At 40.5% G+C, this 26,820-nt stretch overlaps 1 protein-coding gene across 1 annotated transcript in view; it reads right to left on the minus strand.

Moving 5' to 3' along the window:
• SYT9 (synaptotagmin 9) overlaps nucleotides 1-26,820 on the minus strand; it is a 215,756-nt gene that overhangs the window by 133,084 nt on the left and 55,852 nt on the right. The window contains exons 2-3 of the mRNA XM_031933823.1: nucleotides 15,368-15,719; nucleotides 5,530-6,076 (exon numbers count right to left, since the gene is read on the minus strand). Of these exons, the coding sequence (XP_031789683.1) occupies nucleotides 5,530-6,076; nucleotides 15,368-15,719 (899 nt within the window). The remainder of the gene's footprint in view (nucleotides 1-5,529; nucleotides 6,077-15,367; nucleotides 15,720-26,820) is intronic.

Raw genomic sequence — 26,820 nt, forward strand, 5'->3', positions numbered from 1 at the left:
GGAGGCCGAGGTAGGCAGATCACCTGAGGTCAGGAGTTAGAGACCAGTCTGACCAACATGGAGAAACCCCACCTCTACTAAAAATACAAAATTAGCCAGGTGTGGTGGTGCATGCCTACTAATTCCAGCTACTTGGGATGCTGAGGCAGGAGAATTGTTTCATCCCAGGGGGCAGAGGTTAAGGTGAGTCAAGATCACGCCATTGTACTCCAGCCTGGGCAACAAGAGCGAAACTCCATTAAAAAAAAAATAGATATATATCTATATCTATCTATATATATCTAAAATCATAATCTATGGAAATTTAAAGACATTTTATTAAAATAAGAAACAAGTCAAAGATATCTACTATCATAATTATTATTTAGCATTGTACTGGAAATCCTAGTGTGTGCATTAAATAACAACAAAAAAGGAAAAAAGGTATACAGATTAGAAAGAAACAAAGAAAACTATCATAATTCACAGATGACTGATTATCTACAAAGAAAATTCAGGAGAGTCTGCAATCAAATTATAAGAATTAATGAGTTCTAGGCTGGGCACAGTGGCTCATGTCTGTGATCCCAGCACTTTGGGAAGCCAAGGCCGGCGGATCTACTGAGGTTGGAGCTTGAGACCAGCCTGGCCAACATGGTGAAACACCGTCTCCACTAAAAATACAAAACTTAGCCAGACACAGTAGTGGGTGCCTGTAATTCCAGCTACTCAGGAGGCTGAGGCAGGAGAATCACTTGAACCCTGGAGGCAGAGGTTGCAGTGAGCCTCAATTGCGCCTTTGCGCCATCCAACCTGGGCAACAAGAGCAAAATGCTATCTCAAAAAAAAAAAAAAAAGGCATTAATGAGCTCTACAAGACTGCCAAATAGAAGATAAATTAATATAAATAATTTTAACTATACACTAGCAACAGTTAGAAAATGAAATTTTAGACTGGGCGTGGTGGCTCACACCTGTAATCCCAGCACTTTGGGAGGCCGAGGCGGGTGGATCACGAGGTCAGGAGATCGAGACCATCCTGGCTAACATGGTGAAACCCCGTCTCTACTAAAAACACAAAAAATTAGCCGGGCATGGTGGCAGGCGCCTGTAGTCCCAGCTACTCGGGAGGCTGAGGCAGGAGAATGGCATGAACCCGAGAGGTGGAGCTTGCAGTGAGCCGAGATCGCGCCACTGCACCCCAGTCTGGGAGACACAGCGAGACTCTGTCTCAAAAAAAAAAAAAAAAAAAAAAAAAAAGAAAATGAAATTTTAGAAAAGATACCATTTAAAAGAACAAAAAGTAATATACCTAGCAGTAAATCTAAAAAGATTCATGCAAGATCTTAATGTAGAAAATTATAAGCTTTGAATAAAAAACTTTAAAGAAGAAATATGTAAATGAATAAATAAATGGAGAGATATACCATGGTCATGTGTAGAAAGACTCAATATCACAAAAGATACAAAATTTTCATAAATTAATCAATAGACTTCATATAAATCCAAATACCAAAAAGAGCATTTAACTTGGCAATGTGATTCTAAAATGTGTGAGAAAAGTCAAGTACCAGCCAGGGCTGAACTAAAAAAGAAGCAGGCTGGATGATTTGCCCTTCCAGATGTTAAAGCTTATCATAGAACAATAGTAATTTGCAAATTGTGCTATTCATAGAGATAGTTAAACATCACAGTGGATAGAAAAGAGAATCCAGAAACAAGTTCTGCATATACAGAAATCTATATAGGACAGAGCATACAGTGCATATTATTGGGAAAATATGCCAGAAAATTTTTTACCCATATAGAAAAATAAATATGGATATGTTATGGACTGAATGTTTTTGTCCCTCCCAATTTATATGTTGAAGCTCTAATCCCCAGTGTGATTGTAACAGTATTTGGAAATGAAGCCTTTGGGAGGTAATTAGGTTTACATGAGGTCATAAGGGTGGGGCCCCCATCGTAGGATTAGTGTCCTTATAAGAAGAGGAAAAGAGACTAGAACCAGAGCTGTCTTCCTGTCTCCATCACATGAGGGCACAGCGAGAAGGTGCTCCAGGAAGAGAGCCTCACCAGGAAGGGAATCTGCTGAAACTTGGTCTTGGATATCCCAGGCTCCAGATCTCTAAGAAATAAATATCTATTGTTTAAGCTGCCCAATTTATGGTATTTTGTTATGGCAGCCCAAGCTGACTGATATATGATGCCTATATCATACTATATAAACATTTCCATTCCAGATGGATTAAAATCATAATTGAGGAAGACAAAACTTTAACACTTCTAATAGAAAGCATAGGAGAAATATCTTTCTGACATAGGATACGTAAGTACTTCTCAAGTAGACACAAATGCGCTAATTTACAATGGAAAATACTGACACATTTTATTAAACTAAACATAACCTCTATTTATTAAAGACACCATAAAGTGAATACAAAGACAGCCATAAATGGAGAGATGATGTTTGTAAAACACATAACCAACAAGGGATTTGCATCCTGACTGCTTAAAGAGCCTATATGAATCAACAAGGAAAGGAAAATACTAGAGTAAGTGCTGAACAAGAATTTTCACAAGAAAGAAAACATGAATGACCAATAAACATATCAAAAGATGGTCAAACCAGGCATACATAATTTTACATACATGCACACACATACATTGTAATCAGTGTGGCAATTGCAAGAGTTGGAGAGAAAGTGGAACACTAGGGATTATCACATTTCAACAGTGGAAGGATCAATTTGTGATATGTGAAAATGACTGAAAAAGACTTTGTCATTATCTAGAAAAGTTGAACACGTGTATACTTTACCTCTATCAGGGATACACCCTAGAGAAATGATTGTATATGTGAACCAAAAGATGCATGCAAAAATCTCTGCAATATTATTCAGGATCACAGAAAAACTAATAACATCCTGAACGTCATCAATACAAGAATGCTAATTTGTCATATATTAATATTAATACAATGGAATATTATATAGCAATGAAGATACATAAGCCACAGCTGCTCTACTTATTTCTATTATTAAATGCCATAATCAATGTTGACCAACGGAAAAAAAACTAGTCAAAGAAGAGCTATAAAACGCCAAAATAGACAAAACCTAAACCCATATTGTCATATCTATATGCATACATATTTTTAATATCATGATATAAGTAAAATTAAAGATAGTAGTTTTCTCTTGGCAGGTCTGAACTGAGAGGGAATGTAATAGAGAACAATTTGAAGGTCAATAAAAGTACTGGTAATGTTCTATTCTTCAACTAAATGGTGGGTTCAGGCCTGTTCATTTAATTATTCCTTCATTAATCCATATTATTACATTTACTATATTATATACATTCTATATTACAAAAAAGGAACCATGGCAAATCTCAGATCTTTATGTTCAGTCTCTGTAAAAAAAAAAAAAAAAAAAGACAAAAAAACCCACAGCCCCAAGTAACACTTTTAAAAATGGAACTTAAAAATACGGCAGACTATGAAATAGCCTGTAATTTCATTGACAGGACCTACCCTCTCCCGTGGCCATCCAAAGGCCTAGATCAATGCTCAGAAGATTTATTGTTTGCCTGAAGAAACAACTGAGAAATCTGAACCCTGTAGGTTTATTGGTTTTCCTCCTTGATAAATAATTTCACATTCTCCTTATGGAAATCTAGGATTTTCCAACAATGGAAAAGAAAACCTTACTCTCTAGAGAATGCTGAAATGGCAGTAATCTCAGGGCCAGAAGGTCTCTACCACCTGCCACTCCATATTCTTGTCCACAGAAACCTGTCCTAGGAGTCGTTCCCACCAGGGATCATCAGCCTTATCCAGATTTGTATCAGCCACTGCGCAGTGTTGCTCTCACCACAAAGTCTCTAGAAGGCAACTCTCAGCAACATCCTCACTGAACTTTCTAATAACCTCTCCAGCTATTTTATGGAATCCATTTGTCAAAAAATGTAAGTTGATGTCTCATTAGATGGTGTGACCAACACCTCCCTACCATACCTGAGATGAGACATAAGTTCAAGGCACCTCACTGCAGCTGGTAGTGTCTCAGCTCCCATAACCAGAGAGACTTAGTGAATACCCCAGTGAGGGGGTGATGCCTGAGCCATTGGTATCTTTGTATAACCAGCCTTCCCATTTTGTTTCTTTAAACGTTCTCATGTTGCTTCCTGATTTTGTCATTTGGGATTTGGGAGACAATCCTTGCTTTCCCCAGCATCCATTGTTGGGTTTACATGTATTATTATCTTTTAAGATAAGGAGACCTATTCCTTCCCCAGTATCCCAAATCACCTTGGTTTCATCAGCTGCTATTCTCTGCACCTAATCCAGCTCCAACTCCTTTCTTTCCTCATCATTGTGATAAAGGCCAGCAGAATCCCATGCTACATTTTGTTTATTTGGATAGCAGCACAAAGCTGGCACTGGAACCTTGTGGCATGTGGAGAGAAGGTGTCCCACAGGGCAACCAAAGCATGGGTGAGTTTCTAGTTCATAAAAGTGGCTAAGAGGGTACTGGTGTAGCTATTTGTTCATTAGGCAGAGGTTGGTCTTTCACTAAATAGGCTCCAGACTCAAGCTGAATCAGTGTCTGAACTGAATAAGGACGGTGGTGCTTGGTCCCTTTGGATGCCATGGCAGAGAAAGAGAGCTACGCTGGCCTCAGAATATCTCATATCCAAGAAGAGGAACTAACAAAGTTATCTCAGGGAATTTGGACAGGTGAAAGAAACAAGCGGCCTTAAAATATCAGAGTTACCTAAGAATGTTCAATTTTGCTTTCTATTTCTGGAATGCCAATACACCTCAACAGGATAATGAAAAGGATGTAAATGGAGTAGAAATATCACCTCTGAAATCTTGTGTTTAAAATGTAGACATAGATGTGTTGTACCCATTACACAGCACCTTTGACTTCTCTTCTGAGCGCTAAATTGGATGTGACTGTCGACAGATTAGTTTTGCCATTATCTATAGTTTCTTTCCAGACTTCCCTCCTTGTAGCTTGGATTTTGTAAGTTTTACATTTAAAAATGTGGTTCCAACTCTTCTCAACCACTCCCACTTGTAGGGTTGAAGCTGAGGATCTAATCATGGGAAATGCTCTTGAGCCAACCTGAGAACACAGGTAAGTACCTACTGCTCTCAGAGTCAGGCAATGGTCTCTTAGCTGCAGACTACGGTTAATATAATGCCGGGTTGCATTTAGCATAAACAACCTGAAAAAACTCTAAAGAAAATGAGGTATGGAGGGCAGATAACACCTGCATCTCTTAGGGACTAGCTAAGAATCTGAAAGTAGGAAAGAGAGAAAGTTACTCTTTAATGTTTGCATGGAATAATACTTGGAAACTTCAAAATCAATATTGTTAAAACCCTGTTTCTGAAAAGGTACAAGGAGGTTCTGAAATAATTGCTACATGCACATTGATAAGAATTTTACACTTTGTCCTCAAGACAATGTATAAGTAATCTGTTTTCCTGCTAACTAAGGTGCCCCCACCACCAAAATGAAGAAATGCTGGACTCACATTGGTGACATATTCGATATCCTTCCAAAGGATGCACTCCCTGGGGAAATCAGCCAAGTCTAAGAAGTGATCCACCACCACTTGGCCGATTAAGTCATGACGAGAGAACCTGTCAAAGTCGTACACAGAGAAGTGAAGCTTCCGTGCTTCAAGGTCATTGTAGGGAACCGGAAATAAAAACACTTCATCAAACACAGGGTTCAGGGTCTTTCTGTGAACTTTAGTCTGGTGTTTTGTTTTCCGATCAGGAAGCAAATAGATCTTGACATAAGGATCTGAAGTCCCAGAAAAGTCCTTGGCAGGCAAATTGACAGCTTTGTGAATCTTCACTATGAGCTGTTCTAAGTCACAGTCATATTTTAAAATGAAGTTCAGTTTCCCACAAGCCTTGCTGTTACTCCGTCTCCCGTCATCATTATCCAATGACCTCTGCTTATATAGCTCTGGTTTAATTCTACCAATTCCAGTCAACTGTTCCTGTTTTTGAAGCTGCTGGATATTGAAGTCCGGGTTTGACAAGTTGAGTTGTCTTCGGATTGAATTATGCCTTCAATGAAGAGCAACACAGAACAAAGTTACAATCTTATTAGCTACGGGTCTCTCGGAAACTTTTGCCTGGGATGTAGGTAGACCGTTATGTTTTGTTAGGAGCTTAGAACTGTGGGCTTTTTTGTTTTGTTTTGTTTCGGCCTAAATTCAAAATGCTTATCTGTGTGAGTAAGCTGCTCCCTAAGGCTTGAAGCTCAAAACCGAGGCTTGGTATCAGGAAATGAACCTAGGAACATGTGACCTCGGAACTTTAAAGGTTTAATACACTTTCTAAACTGTCTAATATGCCATTAAAGAAGCTTATTCGTCTGGTGGAATGTAAAGATTTGTACAAACTGCTTTAAAAATAAAATTATTCAACTTTATATATAATATCATTCCGAAATTGAAATAGCCAAGTGTTGCCTTAAGAAGAATGAATCTTTCCCTAAATTACACAGAATTTCTTGCCACCGGCTTATAGCTTTATAAGGATATAAATTCTTACTGGTTCAAATCAAATCATTTCATCACAAGAACACAGCTTTTGCTCATGCAAAAATGTATGTGACTGGGATGTGTCTGCATGTAGTGGCTCTGACAGGTACAAGTGGGATGTGTCTGATTGTAGTGGCTCTGACAGGTACAAGTGACAGCATTGGGACTGTGTTTTTGCTGTACACATGGGTGATTAGTGATCAAGAAGACAGGTTTTATTTCTGAAATAAACACTAATGGCACAAAAATTAAAGATGAGCTACTATAAATGTATGTAGGGATTCAACTGGAGATGTTGGATACTGATACTTTTAAATTAAATATTTGTTACTGTAGTATACTCTTCACCCTGTAAGTATTGGTTTGGGTTAGAAGTTTCCCAAAAATTCTCTTTAAAGCCTGTCTGATCTGTGCATGTCTTCCCAAGTTGAGAGTAGTTATCACATACAAGGTTGTTTTTAAGGTTACTTTTGTTGTTTTTAGCTCAGTTTAGAGTCATTATATTGTACTGCATGCATTTAGTCAACAACCTTAATTAAAATAGCCTCTTTACTAGAAGGTGAAAGAGAACAGCTGGGATGTCTCTTAGGCATTGGTAAACAGTTGGAGAGTCAGAGTAAACATTTAAATTTGCCATTCTCTTCCTTTCTTCAGACAATGAAATAAAGATGTAAATATGGAACCAAGGGACCCCCAGACATGTTTGAAAGTGTTCTGCCTTGTCACCACAGATATTGCTATGCTGAGCATTCCTCTTTATCCTAAAATAGCCTCCTAATCACTAATCACCCACATGGTATGACAAGAGTACTGTCACAGAGCTGTCACTTGTACCTGTCACATCTAACACAGTCCATAGCAAGCAGACATAGCCCAGTCACATACATTCCCACATATACAAAAACTGTGTGGTCCGAAAGTTGCTGATGGGAGATTTTAATCACTTACAGAGAAATTCACAATCTTAAGGTTTCTCTGTATTTTATGATTTGGATGGGTGAGGGAGGGAAGGCAGGAGTTGCTGTTAGGCATCTAAAACTGGCTTTCTGCACTAGTGCAGCCAGGTCATTCCCTTGTCCAGAAGTGGAACCAATGTAGTGCTAGAATAGAGCTTGAGTCTCACTTTACTGGACTCTGTGGGCAGAAAGGACTGGGAGGCAGCAGAAAGAAACCTGCCATATGCAGAGGTTGGAATAGGCTGGTGCCAGCTCTATTTCCCTCTGCTATTGATTTTTCTTTACAGACTAGATTCAAAAAAGGGCCATAATTGGGTCCTGCATCAGTTCCCACCCTTCTAGGTACTGTCTGGTAAGTGGCACTGTTTACATGATAAAAGTGCATCCTCAATATCGACCGGATGCTCCTTTTACAGATGAGTCTGTGGAAGACCAACAATTCTGTGTCTACACAATCCAGTCCCAGACAACAATCTCGTGTCAGTCCTAGGCCCTGTCACTCTGCTGCTCCGCAGATGGTTGCTGGGCAGACTGTGCATTACAATTTACCTTTGAATTTTCTTAGTACTGGCATTAGATTAATCACAGCAACATTTTGTCTTCACCATTGTCTGTAGGACTAAATCTACCATAGTGGTGTTTTTTTTCTTGTTTTGTTTTGTTTTTTAGATGGAGTCTCACTGTTATTGACCAGAGTTGAAATGCAATGGCGCGATCTCAGCTCACTGCAACCTCCGCCTCCCAGGTTGAAGCGATTCTCCTGCCTCAGCCTTCTGAGTAGCTGGGATTACAGGCATGCGCCACCACACCCGGCTAATTTTGTATTTTTAGTAGAGACAGGGTCTCTCCATGTTGGTCAGGCTGGTCTTGAACTTCCAACCTCAGGTGATCCGCCCGCCTCGGCCTCCCAAAGTGCTGGGATTAAAGGCGTGAGCCACTGTGCCCGGCCACCATAGTTTTAATTTTGATTTAAAATACATGGATTTGGCTACTTACTAGTGTGACATATTCTGTTCTACATGTACATTTTCTTAGACATGAAATCTGAAGATAAACTGTCCCGCATGCTCAGCCCTTTCTAACCAAAGTGGATTGCCAACAGGGAGGCGGGGTTGTTGTTATAGTTCAAAGACTGAAAAAAGATCCCATTCCCTGAGAACCCAATTGCACATGAATACCTCCAAAAATTCCCAATACAGCAGACCTCTTAAAAACCAATCACAGGCTGAGTGCAGTGGCTCATGCCTGTAATCCCAGTACTTTGGGAGGCCAAGGTGGGCGGATCCGAGGTCAGGAGATCGAGACCATCCTGGCTAATGTGGTGAAACCCTGTCTCTGCTAAAAATACAAAAAAATTAGCCCAGCGTGGTGGCAGGCGCCTGTAGTCCCAGCTACTCGGGAGGCTGAGGCAGGAGAATGGCGTGAACCTGGGAGGTGGAGCTTGCGGTGAGCATGCGCCACTGCACTCCAGCCTGGGTCACAGAATGAGATTCTGTCTCAAAAAACAAAACAAAAACAAAAACAAAAAACAACCATAGTTATGGGCTAGGCGCAATGGCTCACACCTGTAATCCCAGCATTTTGGGAGGCTGAGGCAGGTGGATCACTTGAGGTCAGGAGTTCGAGACCAGACTGGCCAACATGGTAAAACCTTGTCTCTACTAAAGATACAAAAATTAGCCAGGCATAGTGGCACACACCTGTAGTCCCAGCTACTTGGGAGGCTGAGGCAGAAGAATCACTTAAACCCAGGTGGCAGAGGTTGCAGTGAGTGAAGATTGAGCCACTGCACTCCAGTCTGGGCAACAGAGAAAGACTCCATCTCAAAAAAACTCAAAAACCATAAACCAACCAACCAAACAAAAAACCAGTCACAGATATGAATACTATTATCTACTCAAACATTTTACATGATTAATTTCATTCCTAACACTTTCCCCCGCCATTCAGAATCACACTTACTATTGGGAAATCAGTTGAATCTAACTGTAAGGTAGTGGCTTAAAGCAGATAGCAAAGACTGTAACTGGGCACGACAGGTTCTCACTCCTGGGACTCCCTTTCAATCTCTTTCAATTTCCATTCAGAAGAGAGTTAGAGTTTACTGGAGTTGGGGGAGAGGCATGGTAGAATAGAGAAGTTTAGAACAGCCAGAGAACCAGGGTAACTCATAATCTTCCTGTATAACCTCTGGAGGTCTGGGGGCTGAAAATAAGAAAGTAGAGCAGGGAGACTGCCCCAGGGATGTAAAGGAGAAAAGGGGGTGGAGGAAATGGAAAATCAATATTCTATAGCTCTCATAGGCCACTCAAACAGAGGTGGGAAGAAAAAGCAAGCCCAAAGCAAGAGGGAGGAAAGATACGGAATATAGTGCCATGACCTGAGCTTGCCCCACCCCAGGTGAGGTGGCTCTAAATGGTCAATGGAGGTGGTTTTGAGTGCAGTAAATGCGAGGCTCCCAGGACAAGGGTCTAGAATTTTAATGCCATTGACTGATGGTTCCCCCCTCAGAAGAAGAGAGGGAGAAAGACCTCTGGCTGAGGAAATTTTTATGAAGGAGATGATACTTGAGCTGGGCTTGCCTGCTTAACTTGGCCTCATCCTTAGCCACCTCCAAGCTGATGCTGTAGATGTCAATATGGACATTAAATCTGTTTTCATCTTGGTCCCAGTTCTCTAGTAGAATGGTACTTTCAGCTCTTCTGCCCCAGTAGCTTTTTCCAGAGTCCCTCACATACACCCACTGCATCTTTGAGTCCAGGCTCTGTAAGCCAGCACTCATTTCCCCAACACCCTTTCCATCACGGGCTTTCATGTGCAGCCATGAACAAGTGCATCCTAATATGTGTTCGTTCACTGCAGTGGCCCATCTCAGAGGTGAAACCTGACCTGTCCTTTCCCTGGTTCTCGGGCACCAGTGTCTACAAGGCTTCAGGATCCAGGGAGAAAAAAGAAGCAAATTGTGGTTTCAGAAATGTTACTGGTTTCTTTCCTATGTTCAAGTCAGGGCAGGGAATTATGGAAAGAAACAGTGGAGACAGGATGTTTTTCTTCTTCAAAATTCCCCTGGTCATGAAGAAGAGAGGGTTGGGTTGTCCTGAACCACAGGCAGACAGAAGAAGGGGAAATCCTGGATAGGGACAGACACAGTTAGTAGAATACAAGGGCTGGAGGAAGTGGAAATTTTGAGGTTTTCTTGGCCTGAAGATTCAAGGATTTCCACGAGTGAGATAATGAAGAGACAGGCATCAGGCCTTGGGGCCAGTGGAGGTGTGTTGTCAAGGGTAGGTGGATACACTGAGGCAAGACCTGCTTCCTCCCATTCCCTCCCAAGTTAAACAGATTTGAAAACTTGAATACTTTATCCTCCATAACTAAGATGAGCCTTTGTTCACCAAAACGTTCTCTACAGTAGCTCACGTCTTATGTCTCTTTTCATTCCCATTGATCCCAGCTGAGTTCAGGCCCTCAGAGAGGCTCCTGTATATATCCAGTCTTCACCACTGTCCCATGCATCTTATACACTTATACATTCTTTCCAGATTAATCTTCTAAAGAACAAATTGAGCACTTCAATGTGTATAATTGGTGTTCTTGCTGTGGGTCTTTTGTGGGCAGGGTTGTATATATTTTCTCTCTTTATTGACACTACCTAATATTGAATTTTGCACATAGCAAATGCTTGATATCTTAGAGTAAATACAGAAATGTTATGGATATAATAGTTTCTGATAATTTAACCCCAGTAGAGAAAACACTCATTTACATATCATTTCAGGGTCTCATGGAAGTTGAGATAGGTCTAGGCAACTTCCACTTTTGAAGCAGTTAGTTTCTTTAAATCTAAAGAAATAACTTCAGATTCAAAAATTATGTTTTAGATGTTTACATTGAACCAATGTTCTCACCACACACAAATATAACGTAATAGAAATGTGCTACTCATAGTATAATTACAACATTTAATTTTTGTGTACTATTTACTTGAGTTGCGGCCAATCACGGGACCTAAATTTAGAGTGTGATGGTTATCTTCCTCTTTCAATTCTGTCAGCATATTTCTGTAACTCTATGGATTGCTTAATTGAGAGATAAGGTCAAAAATCTGATGTGGGGCCTGATTTGAATGTGAGACCTGGGACAAATGGCCTTCTGCCAGCCTCACACCATTATAGGCTCTGCTCAGTTTATACTTCTGGCCCTTTGCTATTCTTGTCAGAAGAGCAAGAGAAAAGTAGCCTGATATGTATTCTGTCAGTCATTCATGGAAAAAAGTCCTCCGTGTGCTAGGTGGTGCTAGGGGCTGGATAGACAGGAAGAAACAAAACAGATGTGGTCTCCGAGTTCACAGAACTCAGTCTAGAGGGGAGTACGAGCAATAAAGAATCACTTAAAATAATTTAATCCTGTGAATGAGGGAAAACAAGGCAATGCGAGGGAGAATTGAAGTGGGAAGGAGTGGGGACAGAACACAGACTTCACATGGGGTGGCCGGGGAGACCTTTCTGAGAAGGTGATGTTTCAGCTAGGGCCTTAGAGAAGTAAAGGACCCAAGAAGGACAAAAAAAAAAGAAAGAAAGAAAAGAAAAGAAAAGCATTTCTGGCTGAGGGAACAACATGTGTCAAGACCTCAAGGCAGGAAGGGGCTTGGGATGCTGAAGGAACTAAGAGAGGAGCTAGTGCAGCTGCAGTACAACAAGCTTCTTCCAGGCAGTCTCCTAGTGAGTTCATGTTAAAAGTGTCCCCTAGGGTCCTGCAACATGGTGGCCCTGGCCACAAGGTGAGGCTGTTGGAAGCAGACTGTGGCAGTATTATCATGCAGGGCCTTAACAGACCTGATAAGGGTTTTGTGGTGTGGTAATCGAAATTTTCGAAAAACAGAAGTGTTACATAAGAAATTTGAGAAGGCTTTAAAAAAACAGGATGAACTTTCACCTTAGGGCATGAATCAGGAAATGGATTAGATGGCCTTTCAAGGTTCCTTCTATTTTGGGGATCCAGGGATTTTCATACATTTAGAGTAGAGAACTTTATAAAGCTCTGGAATTAAAAAATTCTGAGAAAATTAAAATATCCACATTTCCAGCATATTGGATCACTAAACAAAAGGGATTTCATTCAAATAAAAAAGAATTGACAGGAATTTTGGATGGTATTAGAGTCACTGAAGTAACTAGACACAGAACATGCTTGATCTTGAAAGAACAACAGAAAGTCATTCTGACCAGAAACATTCTTAGAAGATAAAACAAAGCTCATCTTTAGGACATTTCAAAAAGGCGTGTCAGCCAAATATATCCAAGGACACATCCAAGCTGAAGAGGCCAGGTGAAGTTGAGATTTTTGATGTAAATGGTGTGACAGAAACTGTGCCAATCACAAGGATCCTGAAGACACCTTTAAATGGAGGCTATGTCTTACATGCAATGGGAACCCTGAGACTGTGATAATGGCTGTCCTGAGATGGTGACAATGGCTGCAGGATGGAAGCAGTAAGAAAGTGTCGGCAGGGAGAAAGTAAAGAACATAATGAGAAATAAAGGAGAAGAAACAGTAAATGGAAAAGCAGACTGTTGAGAGCTTTCTCAGCAAAGCTTACCTTTCCCCTCCCGAAATATGGGTATCAAAAATGTTACTTAAAGAAGAATGTTAAAAACGCTTTGAGGCATAAAGGAAATTTCATTCTCTTTTTCCTTTTTGTTAGCAAAATGTGTGTATGTGTGTGTGTGCATTTTCTCATGATGCAACATAATCCCCAAAGAATTAGACCATGTACTGCTCTTATTGTGGTGAGATCCTGAGACAAGGATATATATATTTCTAGACAGACCCCATAAAACTAGGTCAGTAGTAATTTAGGTATGAATGTTTTAAATGCATAAAAATGGAAATTGTCAGTATTAGGTTAAATGCAGTTAGAAAAGAGTAGTTTTCTTATAGTAGTTCAGATATTCCTAAACCTGATTTTTGTCATCAGAAAAGATAATGTAATTGCATGCCTTCAAAACTAAAATAAATCTGAACACAAAGTGTATTTTACAGGGATAATTCCTTCACTCTTCCTTTTAATTTTTTTCCTTCTACCCAATTTCTACAAATCAGTAGTGATGATGAGAGTTTTTATTTTTTAAGCAAATACTTACTGATATGCAGTATATTTATATACTTTTCCAGTATAAATATTGTGATAGAGTGGCATCATTGCTATTAGTTTGTTAAAATTATGGCCGAGTCCTCAGATCACATCTAAAAAGATCACAGCACTACCACCATATATTGGAGGAACTCAGACCAGAAAAGTTACATGTAGAGTAGAACCAAATAGGAGGCAATTTCGAAGGAAATTTCAGTGGAGACTCTATCTAAAAGGCTCTAGCTATTGAAATACTGAAAGGATTTTATTATGAGTCTGCACATTGCATGAACTCTATGACAGCATCAAACAGAACTCTAGTTATATTTAAGTTTTAAATCTGAAGATAAATCCTAGTGATAAAATCTGAGGATTTCTTCTAAATCAAATGGCAGACAACTACCCATCTCCTCACAGAGGAATATTTTAGATTTGGCTCTTTGATTCAGAATTGAAAATAATGCTAAAATAAGTTTCTGAAACAATCAAATTATAAACTGACATATTCCATCCCACTTAATGAAAATGAGTGGAGCCTCTAGGATAAACTCGATTAGCATAAAAAGGGTAAAGTCTTATTTCTGTTTCTGGAGAACAAACAATAAAGATTTTTTTAAAATACCTCCAAATTGTGTTTATACTTTACAAATAACAGCACATGCTATTTCTCTGGCCATCACTCAGGCCAATATTTTCATTCTACAGAAAGTTGCTTCCTGAGTCTCTTTTCCTGAAATATCTTATTGAAAATGAGTTTTTATATCCAGTGATTTAGAACTGGTTGTTTAGCCTCAAACACACTTTTGTGCAATGTCTGAGCCTTGGGAGAGGCCATAATAGCAATACTAACAGCAAAATGGTAGCTCACATTTTGGAGCTTTTACTAGGTGCCAGACCTGTGCAAGCACATGTTATCATTTCATTCTTAAAACCACCTACAAATCAGTAGTATCTATTCCTCTTTTGAAGAAGAGGAAATGGACAGATATGGAGTTTAAGTTATTTGTTCAATGTCACACATGTAAGTAAAGCCAATTCATTTGACTTGAGAGACCACATCTTTTTTCACTGCATTATATTATTTCTCTACTGCTGAAGAGCATAAAGCATCCAGACAATAAAAAGACAGTGACATAGGTGTTGGTACTCTGTAAGCCTTCCAAAGGCTGAAGATGGACAAAAACCTCCAGCCACACGGTGGAGTCTGAAGAGAGCCTGTGTGTGACTGTTAGGATAGGTCAGACGCACAGGGAATAAATTCTAAAGCAGTAGGAGGGCAGCAGGGAAGAGTGGTTAAGAGCTCAGATTCTTGTGTTGGTTGAACCAGGATTCAAATCCTGACCTGGGTATTTACATATATGGCTTTTTAAAAAATGTAATCTCCTTAAGTTTCTTCTGCTGTAAAATAAAAATGATATTAGTATACATTTCATGCTAAATTGTGAGCTATAATAAAATATGAATATAAAGTTCTTACAGAGTACTTCACACATGCTGTCTTAATAATGTTAACTATTATTTTTATAAACTAAGTAGAGACCAAGGAGGACTCAGGAACCTAACTTCAGCGTTAGGTTAGCATGGAGTTTTCCATATTCATGTCTCTGATACAGAACAGAAATCTAAAAGATTATAGGTCCCTTGACCAATCAGTGCTATTTTTGCCAGAGAGGGGAACGGGGTGGTCCCTCCTTGCATTCAGAAAGGAGGAGGCATTACTGACCGAGCCGACGAGGTTGGCTCTGTGACTTGGCGCTGCACGCGGACGCCATGGGCACAGTTCTCCTGGACTCCCGTCTGGGTTGACAGGGGAATGTCAGGGGAGGTGTGGCTGATCTTCATGGAGGAGTCAGGGCAGGGTGTGGGAGGGTCTAGGAAGTCCTCACTGTTCTCCTGCTCATTGGTCTCTGTGTCCGTGCAGTTAAGAGGCTCCTGGTTGTTGTCTTTGCTACCAGAGGGCAGGCCTCGTTCTCGCCACGGAACCCAGCAGAGTTTCCAAGATACGAAGAGAGACACGCCAAAGAGAGCAAGACCACAGGCAGTGACCACAAGGGTCAGCAGGCTCACTGAGATATCTGCAAAGAAGCAAAGATCAAAGGTCAGTGTGATCATTCCCCACAAGTCCACCCATTGCACAGTATGGGCAGAATGACCCTCTCATCCACTCATCCCTTGGGAGCCGACTGTGGAAGGTCATGCTGGGGCGCACGGCTAGGTTACTTAATTCTGGGGTAGTGGCAATGAGAATTCATACACAAACTAGAGGACCAGTGAGCAGAAACACAGAGGAGGTACCATAGCATGCAGGTCATGTTTAGAAACAATCAACAGCCTTCTATGGCAAGAAAATGGATACATTCATGGAGATTAGAATGCCCTTCAAGTGAAATGATACTCTATCCTACAGGCAGCACCAATCATTAATGTTTTTTGAGCAGGGCAGTCTCAAATGTGCTTAAAAATTATTCTGTCATCTCAGAGAGCTGCATAATATAACTGGGGAATTGTGTAAGTCATAATTTTTTAAAATAAGAGAAACTAGAGGGCTTTTTTTGGGTTCTATTTTTCCTATTAATTTTTATGGTTCTAAGCAAAATGAAGCTCAAATCTTCTGTGAATTTTGCAGCTTCAAGAATAACCCCCACTCAGTGGTAAGTCCTCAGGACTCAGGATAGAATATTATAGTTTGGGTTTCCCCAACAGTATACCCTAAAACAAGTATTCAAGGGCAAAGTATTATTTAGAAGGAGAAGGAAACACAGGAGAAGTGATCCAGAAAAGGAAGTCAATAAAAGGTACACTATCAAGTCAGTTCCCACAGTGAGGGAGTAAAGGTTAAGTCTGCTAGGGAGGTTTAATACACCTCAGATACACCTCACCCAAGTGGCAAGGGATCTGAGGTATTACACATTAGCTCTCTTTAGTTATTAATTGGAGGGCATTTCCCAAAGGGCATTAAATTCCCATCATTTGACACCTGCCCAGATGAACAAAGTAAGCTTCAGTGGCCAGGAAAATCCCACATTGAAATCAATGCAGAGGCTGCACTGGAGGTCAACAGGCACACAATGAAGTGGTAAGGGGACACGGCAGGTAATGACAGCATCTGCTACATGGATCATGGACCACAGCCCCATGCTGTCAGCAAGTCTTGGCAGTTCAGTATCCAGTGACTGTGCCCCTAAGGTTTAAAACAGTTCACCCTCTCCAGGTTTCTGCCCCAAGCTACAGTAGAGCCAGGAGGTTGAGCATCAATTTGAAAGCATTTCTGGCACTATGGTGGCCATAAAATCCTTATTTTTTAAAGGACAACCCTGCCTGTCATTACGGTGCTTCATTACACCTGGAGCCCCATGGATTCTCCCCAGGGTTTGCCTCTACTGCTCATCATTAATATTTGCATTGCTTCAACCAAAGTTTTCTGAATGCCTACTATATGCCAAGTGCCATGCTAAGCTCTGGAGATACAATGAGGAACATGATAGGCACACGCCATGTCTTCATATATTCATATTCTAACGAAGGAGAAAATTAGAAATTAGTCATTTAGTACTCACAATTTCAACTGTGCACAGCACTGCCAACATACTATGATCTGTGACAAAGCTGTATTTCTGCTGAAGCATGCATGGGAACCCCTCCTGCAAGTCACTTACCTACTGAGTCAAGCTGAACAACTACCATCCATGTGCTTTTTAATATGATTCTGAATGTACTTGGTCATTCTTGTGAACTGATAAAACTGTTTATCAAAAATTGCTCTTAAAAGCAAGCCAGCTGCCAGGGCTGTTGATGGATTTAACATATTTCCTCTTTGCCTCCAAATCTATCTTCACCCTTCTACTGAAACAATATTATATCTCTGTTTGAAAATACTGGGGTTGAAGTTTCAATATGGGTAACTGTGCAAATCTTTTTCACTTTTGTCTCCTCAAATCCCGCAGAAATGTGATAAGCAATGGGAAATAAGAAAGGACGTCATCAATTCATCAGATAACCACTAACTTTGAGGAATATCTGGAATTGTTTTAAAAGAAAAGGCAGTTAGTGTTGAACATTTAACACAGACAAATGAAGGGAGACTGAGAGAAAATAAAAATTAAAAATCCCAGGTGCAGAGCAACAGGCAGGGATGGGGGACAGGGAGTGGGGTCAGTGGGGTCAAAATAAAAGGGGCTATAGGAACTATACCTCACAGAGCCCAGCATGAGGTGGGGAGGGCATGGTTTGACCCCAGACTCCACCTGGTTCTGACCACTCACACAGGAGAGTAGACAATATGCTGGTGCAGACTTCTGTGGTGGGTGATAGTGCTGGGGGACCAGGAAGGAGGAAACCTTGTCCCAGGTAATCCGGCTGCAAACATCAATCCCCACCCTCTCCAACACAAAACAGGCTCCACATAGCAGTGAAATCTCTTAATACGTTCTACAGTCTAAATGGAGACAGAACTACTTCTCTACATTCTGTTAATCACTTCAGCTCTGTCCTGACACAGACACTGCTAGGAGACCACCACCAGCAAAGGCTGGAGGAGGGGCACACTGGGAAGCCATAGGATTTAGGAATGTGATGAGATAACTGTATTATTAGACACTTTGTCCTATCACAGGGCTCCTCTCCAAGGGAGAAGCATAAATCCCAATCCTCAATGTTGGTCTTGGGCATACGACTTGCTCTGGGCAATGAAATACGAGTGAACATGGCCCATGTCACCTTGAAGCAAAGGTCCCTTGTGATCCCACCTTATGCATGAGAAAAAGAGCTCTCAGATAAAAGTTGATCTTCCAGCCTGACTGCCATAATGAGAAGACTTGTGGCATGAGCCCAAAGTCCAAAACAAGGAATAAACTTAAACATGACTGACAACCTGAGGCAAAGCTACAGCTGATCCACAGATCCATTAGCAAAACCTAAATATTTAGTGTATTAAGTCCCTAGGATTGTGAAGGGATGTTGGCACAGAAAAAAAAAAAATGGTAATTTATGTGATCAGATAATTTACCGTCTAAAGCTGGGACACTTTTAGGAGAGAAAAGGGGTTATATTAATAATTACATGGGGATAAGATACTTTTTTTTTTTTTTTTTTGAGACGGAGTCTCGCTCTGCCGCCCAGGCTGGAGTGCAGTGGCCGGATCTCAGCTCACTGCAAGCTCCACCTCCCAGGTTTACGCCATTCTCCTGCCTCAGCCTCCCAAGTAGCTGGGACTACAGGCGCCCGCCACATCGCCCGGCTAGTTTTTTGTATTTTTTAGTAGAGACGGGGTTTCACCATGTTAGCCAGGATGGTCTCGATCTCCTGACCTCGTGATCCGCCCGTCTCGGCCTCCCAAAGTGGTGGGATTACAGGCTTGAGCCACCGCGCCCGGCCGGGGATAAGATACTTAACCTAGGATTGTCCAGGCAAAATTAGGATGTAGGGTCATCATAAGCTTAAGAACTCCATGTGATCTCTGAACTCATCAGCTTAGTACAACATGACCTCTTGGGATTCACTTGGCATAGTAGCATGCTAAGTAAATTGAAGTTCTGCCTCAGTTTTACTAGTAACCACAGGACCCCGACCCAGTTTAAGAACAACTCCAGCTTGATAGTTGACTACAGCTCAAGCACTCACAAAACAGCCTGCTCAGAAGTCCAGTTGTGGGGGATCCAGAAGAGCAGAGATCTTGTCTCTCTCAACACTGACTGCCAAGAATCTAAAAGAGTTCCTGGCACACAGTAGGCATTCAGTAAGTGATGAAGCCCACCTGAGGAGCCCTGTACCATGTGCTATGTCTACCTTGAATTACGGCTGTGTGGGTTGTGGCCTGTAAACTCTAGGGGGCACCAGTTACAGTCATAGTCATTATAGACTTTTGTGCATATTGTTATTTTTTAAATTGCGGCAAATGGCAGGAGTGGCTTTTTTTTGTGATTTACACAAAGGTGCTGTGTGAGTTAGCAGTGGCCCAGAGAGAAATGCCACAGGAAACACCAGTGGTGACCTACACAGCCACATCAGACACCAAGCATAACTGTCTAGACTTCTGTTTACAAATAGCCGAGTATGCCTTGTAGATGGTACATTTCTACCTTTGTCTTGTTTTTTTCAGAAAGAGGTGCTAGAAAGCTACTTTGGCATCACTAAGGCTATACTTCCCACCTCAGACCCATGATCTCCAAAAACGGAGAGGGAGCATCAGCTTAGAATCACGAGATGTTATTTCTTAAGTTAGGTGGTAGAAACATGACCATTTGTTTTATTGTTAATTTTATATGTGTTCATGAGATTTATTATTGTCATTTATGGTATATCTCATTTTAAAAATTGAAAAATATATGACATTAAAAAAATCATGACGTAATTTTTCTAAAGAATAGGAATAGCATAATTAGTCCTTTTTTCCAAGAGTCGAGGTAATAGCCAGATAGTCCCTCAAGGATGAAAAGAGGCAAATGGCAAACCAGTTCTGATCCAGATCCCTAGAAGTATGGCTGCTTTGGGGGTGATTGTGCATAAAACTATACCCAGAGCTGCTATGGAGTGTATTCTTCCCAGGAAAGGTGTGGCATAGGATGCCCTGTAATCACGCCTGTTTGTCAGAAACCTCTTCTACTGGCTATTAGCCCTAGCCATAAGACATGATGCATTGTAGCAACATCCCTAGCACACCACATAGAAGACACCCATGACACCTTGGACCCAGCAGACATTCCAGCTGGACACCTATAATACTAGAGGATTCCTGCAAGCATTAAAAAAAAAAAAAGTGGACATGTTTTACAGTGACAGTGATTACTGGCCAAGAAGTAAAACATTTAAGCCCATATACTAACATGGATGAGAAGAATTGGTTGTCTTCCTAAACTGTGAAGGGCCAGGAAGAACACATAAACAGACAAAAAAAAAAAAAAGTCATGGAAAAAATGGGCAAATCAACACCTCAAAAGACGGTAACCAAGCTGAGCCATCAGAATAAATAGCCCCTGACATGAAACGAATTACAGTAATGCAAGAGGCAAATTAATTCGTGTGCTGAGATTCATAAAACAGCAACCAAGGGTGAGAATTATGACTGCAGCAGTAATCAGAAAAAAACACAATTGAGATTCAATCTGATCTAGAAGTAAAATAATGTGATTGGTGTAATAAAAGAAAAATTAAATAGAAAGCAAAGTCAAGGAACAGGTACCTGAATGTAGACCGAGAAAAACAAAACCAAACAAAACAGAGACTTGGGAAATTTAAATGAAAAATATGATATGTAAAGTATTTATCCAGGAGGTCTAATATTTAAATTTTCCAGCAATGAGGGCAGAGAGAATGAGAGAATGAAGGTGAAAGTCATCAAAGAAAAAAACGAAGTCCCCTGGAATTGAAGGACAACTTGATAGGGGTCCACTGAGCATCTATAATAAAATACCACTACCTTAATTGCATTATTGTGAAATTTCAAAACACGATTAGAGAAAGTCACAAAACTTAAGAGACAAAATGAATTTGAAAAAATAACAAAGAAATTAGAACCATAGTGGCATCAGACTTTTCACCAGAAACCATAGATAATTGAATAATGCCTGCAACTTCTGAGAAAATTACATTCAACCTAGAATTCTATACCCAAGCATGATATCAATAAAGTGTGAGGGCTGAAAAAGTCATCGTTCAAAACAAGTCAGAAAAATTATTTTCAATGTATTTATCATAGCAAGTTACTTGAGGATGAATGTAGGAGATTAAAATGAGGCAGAAAACACAGTGTACAGGAAAAATTGTACTGAAGTTGGAAGACTGGGGGAAGGAAGTCCCAGCATGCGAGCTGAGCAACAGGCCTAAAGAGGGGCCAGTCCAGCCTGGATTAATTACGTGGTTGGGTTTGAAACACCATACAACTAAGACACATTTATGAAACAAGAAATATTTGAACTGAAAATGTAATGATATTAGAGGTTATTGTTAATTATTTTAGGTATGATAATTGTATTGTGGTTATGTGTTCTAAATACATATGGAAATAGTCAAATGATATGTCCACAATTTGCTTCACATTATAGGTAAAATAACCTTGACTATGAATTGATAATTGTTGAAACTGAGTTTTGAGTGCATGGAGTTCATTATATTAACCTCTCTACTTTTAAATGTGCTTGTCAATTTCCTGATGGAAAGTAAAAATAAAACATATTTTGGTAGGCGGAATATCTGACTTCAATCTTAGATACTCTTATTTAATATGTCTTGGGTGAGGTCCAGAGTCTCCATTTTTAGCAAGCATCTCAACTCTGAATAAATCTGATCTCTCTCTCTCTCTCTCTCTCTCTCACACACACACACACACACACACGCAGACACATACACACTCGCACCATGGTTCAGAATACAAGACATTTTCCTGATCCTCAGATAATTGTGTGTCGGGGGGCCTAATAAATATATTACTGGGAAATTTAGTTAGAAAATCAGCCCATGGAGAACTTGAGGATGTCAATGGTGCTTTGTAGGGAGGGTGGTAATATAATGAGATAGCAGAAACAGGTGGGACCAGACAGCTCTGATGTTAAGTGTTTCAGATTGTTGAACCAACGAGGAAACATTGTACGCCAGGCACGGTGGCTCAAGCCTGTAATCCCAGCACTTTGGGAGGCCAAGGCGGGTGGATCACGAGGTCAGGAGATCAAGACCATCCTGGCTAACATGGTGAAACCTCGTCTCTACTAAAAATACAAAAAACTAGCCAGGCGTGGTGGCGGGCGCCTGTAGTCCCAGCTACTCGGAGGCTGAGGTGGGAGAATGGCATGAATCCAGGAGGCGGAGCTTGCAGTGAGCCGAGATCGTGCCACTGCACTCCAGCCTGGGCGACACAGCAAGACTCCGTCTCAAAAAAAAAAAAAAAAAAAAGAATGAATACAATAAAACCTTACAGATAATCCAGAACAATTCGTGCCACAATTGCCTCATCAATATCCCTTTCACATAAATACAATGCCTTCATTTAATATCTTATTTTCTGTATTTTTAAACTTTATAAAATGAATGTGTCTCTCTTTTGCAGTTTAAAAAGATAATATTCCTGTGAAACTAAAACTTCTCTAAAAATTAAAGTCTATTTAAACAAAAAGAAAGAGAAAGAGGAAGAAGAAGAAGGAGGAAGAAGAGGAGAGGAAGGAGGAGAAATTGTTGAGTTTAAGCATCACAACATTCTGGAATTATTCAGTGAAGGAGAACTTAGATCCATACACATCTCAACAGGCCAGAGGGCATCCTGAGTGGTGATCCTGCAAAATCTTGAAGAAGCATGTAACAGATTCTAGTTTAAATCAGATACTTTGTGTTTAAATGATTGAACTTAAGTCATCTGGGAAATGCAGTATTGCCAAAACATTGTTCTTTAATTATACTACAGGCACCATAGCACAGTAGTTGCAAACACAGGTTATAGAATTACATGTCAATATCTGCATTTCAAAGTTGTGTAACCATAGATAAATTTTCTGTATCTTGTTTCGTCATAGTAATATTGGGATAATAATAGTACCTATCTCTTGGGGGTTTAGTGAATATTTAGGAAGGTAGCAGTGCTCACTGAATGTAAGTTATTGTTTCTGTGTTTTTCCTGAGGTAACTCGGGATTTAGCTGCTCCATATCAGACTTATTGCAAATAAATAATCACCTTGTTTACTAAATACTGAGGCTTCCTGCAGCTGTAAAAAATGGCCTGGCATCAAACCAATGTCAGGTCCTCAATAGGTGCTTATTGAACTGAATTACTGACAACAAGAGAAGGAGCTCCTATGGAGTACCTGATATTTGCTAAGTATTGAATTAGGGATATAAAATAAATAAAGCTAATCCTTGCCCTCAAGGAACTACTAAGCAAGAAAATTTCAAGAGTGCTAGTAGCAATTTATAGAGTACCACTATAGCCTAGAAGTCAGGCATACATAAACCAATACATGGAGTTCAGAGAGGCCTTTTCATAAGACTAACAGAAATTGATACCAAGAAGTGGGGGTGCTGTTGAAACAAATAAATACCTAAAAATATGAAAGAACTTCTGAAATTATGTAATGGCTAGAAACTAGAAGAATTTTGAGGTGCATGCTTGAAAAAGCTTACACTGCCATGAATGGACCATTAAGAGCAATTCTAGTGAAGGCTCAGAAAGAAAAGAGGAGAGCTGTAGAGAAAGCCTCAAGCTTCTTACAGAATACTTATGTGCCCATGACCAGAATGTTGGTAGTGTATGAACAGTAAAGACCATTCTGATAAAGTCTCAGAGAGAAATGAAGAACATGTTATTAGAAACTGGAAGAAAGGTGATCCTTGTTATAAATAGGCAAATAACTTGGCTGAATCATGTTCACGTTCTGCTGTTTTGTGTAAGGTAGAATTTGGGAGCAATGAAAGGGGATATTTAGCTGAAGCTATTTATAACCAAAGTTTTGAAGGTGCAGCTTGGCTCCTCCTGACTGCTTACAGTAAAATGAAAGAGAGAATGACTTAAAGACAGAATTGTTAAGCAAAACAGAATGAGAACTTGTAGATTTAGAAAATTATCAGTCTATCCATATTGCAAAAAATGAGAACCCATGTTTAGAAGAGAACACTAACAGTGCGGCCAACTATTTAAGAGATTGGTATAGGTATGAACCACAAACTTAATCACCCACCCCAGCAGGGAAACTGCCAATTTGAACCAAAGGGGAAGGAAATGAGAAGGAACAAAGGAAGGTTGTCAGATTTGGATTTTACAGGATGGGACCACAATGCTTTTCAGATGAGAACATTCACTATTTATCAAGAGAAATGAAGAATGATCCTGAAGAAGATTAACAGATCTTCAGGGCTGCCTCCTTGGTTTTAAAAAGGATGACAATTGTCTTCCTTTCAACAGGCCAAATGGCCCCACTGAATTGAGAACCATGGGGAAAGGGCTGCCCAGAGGTGTGGGTGTGTGGGCCATGTGGCAGAACCCTGGGGGCACAGTTTATGCCTGGCGAAGCAACGGGGGCAGAGCCACAGCCCCAGGCAGGCCCTCAGTCCCAGTGAGCCTGGAGGGCAGAATATTAAGCCAAAGAGGATGATTTTTGAGCCTTAGGACCTCATGGAGTTTGCCTTATACTTTGGACTTACTCAGGACCCGTTACCTCTTTCTTCTTTTCTGTTTCTCCATTTTGGAATGGAAATGTCCATCCTATGCCTTTCCACCATTGTATTTGGAAACATGTAACTTGTTTGGTTTCACAGGTTCACAGCTGGAGGAGCAATTTGCCTCAGGATAAATCATATTTTGAGTCTCATTCATATTTAATTTAGATAATAGTTAGCTGAGACTGGATTATAGACTTTGGAGTTAATGCTGGAATGAGCTAAAACTTTTGGGGCTTTAGGGATGTAATGAATGTAGTTTGTAGCTAAGAAGGGCATAGATTTTGGGTGGCTAGTAGTGGAATGATATAGATTTAATGCTTGTGTCGCCCCAAATTCATATGTTGAGATCCCAACATCCAATGTAATGGTATCAGGTGGTGGAGCCTTTGGGAGGTGATTAAGTCATGAAGGTGAAGCCCTCGTGAATGGGGTAAGTCTCCTTATAAAAGAGACTTAAGCATGTTCCCTTGCTCCTTCCACCCTATGAGGACACAGAAAATATGCTGGTGCCTTGGTTTTGAATTTCCCAGTCTCCAGAACTGTGAGAAATAATTTTCTATTGTTTATAAGCCATCTAGACCATGGCATTCTGTTATAGTAGCCCAAATAGACTTAGACATCATAGATGAGGAGTGAGCCAAATACTACTTATTACTACTTCTCTTATACAAATATAAAACCCAGGTCATCTGTCATGTGGCCAAAAGACTTCACCAGGAGAAAGAAAAAGTGAGGGCTTCTTTCTATGGCCATGCATGTTGCACAGGGCACAACTTGCTGAGCTTTACATGGTGTCTCTGGGAAACAGCTTGTATATTCCAAGTGACCTAAGACCAGGTTTGCCATCATTTATATTTTGTGACCTTGGCTCACTGCCCCTCAGTGATCTTCCTCTATCATAACAGGTTTGGGCATGGCTCTCACATTATGTGGTTCTTGTGAAACTGCCATATGACTTGGGGTACACAGCAATGTCTGTATCTAAGACGGAAACCATTATAATACTTCTCATTAGTGACCATGAGTCAATGAGTGCTAATTAACTGAAGGCTAAAACTTAGGACCATTCCTGCTTTTCATTCTTGGAGCAGACATGTGGTTCTCTTAGTACTGACTCATGGTGAAAATTGCAAGGATTAAGGAGCATTAACTTGGGTCTGCAGGGCCATACCATTTTTAAGACACTGAGCCAGCGAAACAAAGAACTCTGCTGCCTTAAATATAAGAAGTTTGAGGGCTGGTAAAATGAATTGGAACATGGAAATTGGCAAATGGCATTAAACACATTTTTTCTGTGACTGACACAGAGGGAAGAACATCTGAAATATGGCTGTTTCTGGCTCTCTGATTCCTTCCTCAGAAGGCTGCCCAGATGATTCTGCCTATGTTAAGTAAGGAGCTGGCCTAAAATTAGCATTGAGGGAACACTTTCTGTTACACCTTCTATTTGCAAAGTGCTGTCTCATCAGTGTGACCAGCTCCTCTTCACATAGGCATCACCACCCCTGCATTGCCCAGATGGGGCAGGGGTTGCTGAAGCTAGACACTGACTGCCTGGAGCCATATACCCTAAGAACTGGATTTTAGTTCTTGTGTCTGTAACCCTGTTGCACCTGAGTCCCCCCTGGCTGCATAACAGGAAGGTTCAGGAATCATTATTAGGTTCACTACTGGGTTTCTGCTTTCTTTTAATTGGGGGAAAATCTACTTAAAAATATTTTACACCCACATAATTGGAAGTGCTTGCAAAATATACAATGTTTTCTACACCATTGGATTCTAGCCTGTGCAGTGTAAACGGAAACACTCAGATGTGCTACGATTCTTAAGAAACTAAGAAAATCTGATGTGCAGAGTTTTAGACAATTGAGACTTTTTGCTGAAAAGAACTGTGAAACAAAACTCAAGAACATGTGGGGACTGGGGACAGGCCAAAGACGTCAACAACCCTCTTTGGTGTGTCCACAGGAAGTGGGATCCTGACCTGCCCTATAGGGCTGTGTGGAGTTGGAAGGGAATGGGATTCAGGATATAGAGAC

The sequence above is a fragment of the Piliocolobus tephrosceles genome, chromosome 13 (genome assembly GCF_002776525.5).
Source record: "Piliocolobus tephrosceles isolate RC106 chromosome 13, ASM277652v3, whole genome shotgun sequence".
Lineage (NCBI taxonomy): Eukaryota > Metazoa > Chordata > Mammalia > Primates > Cercopithecidae > Piliocolobus > Piliocolobus tephrosceles.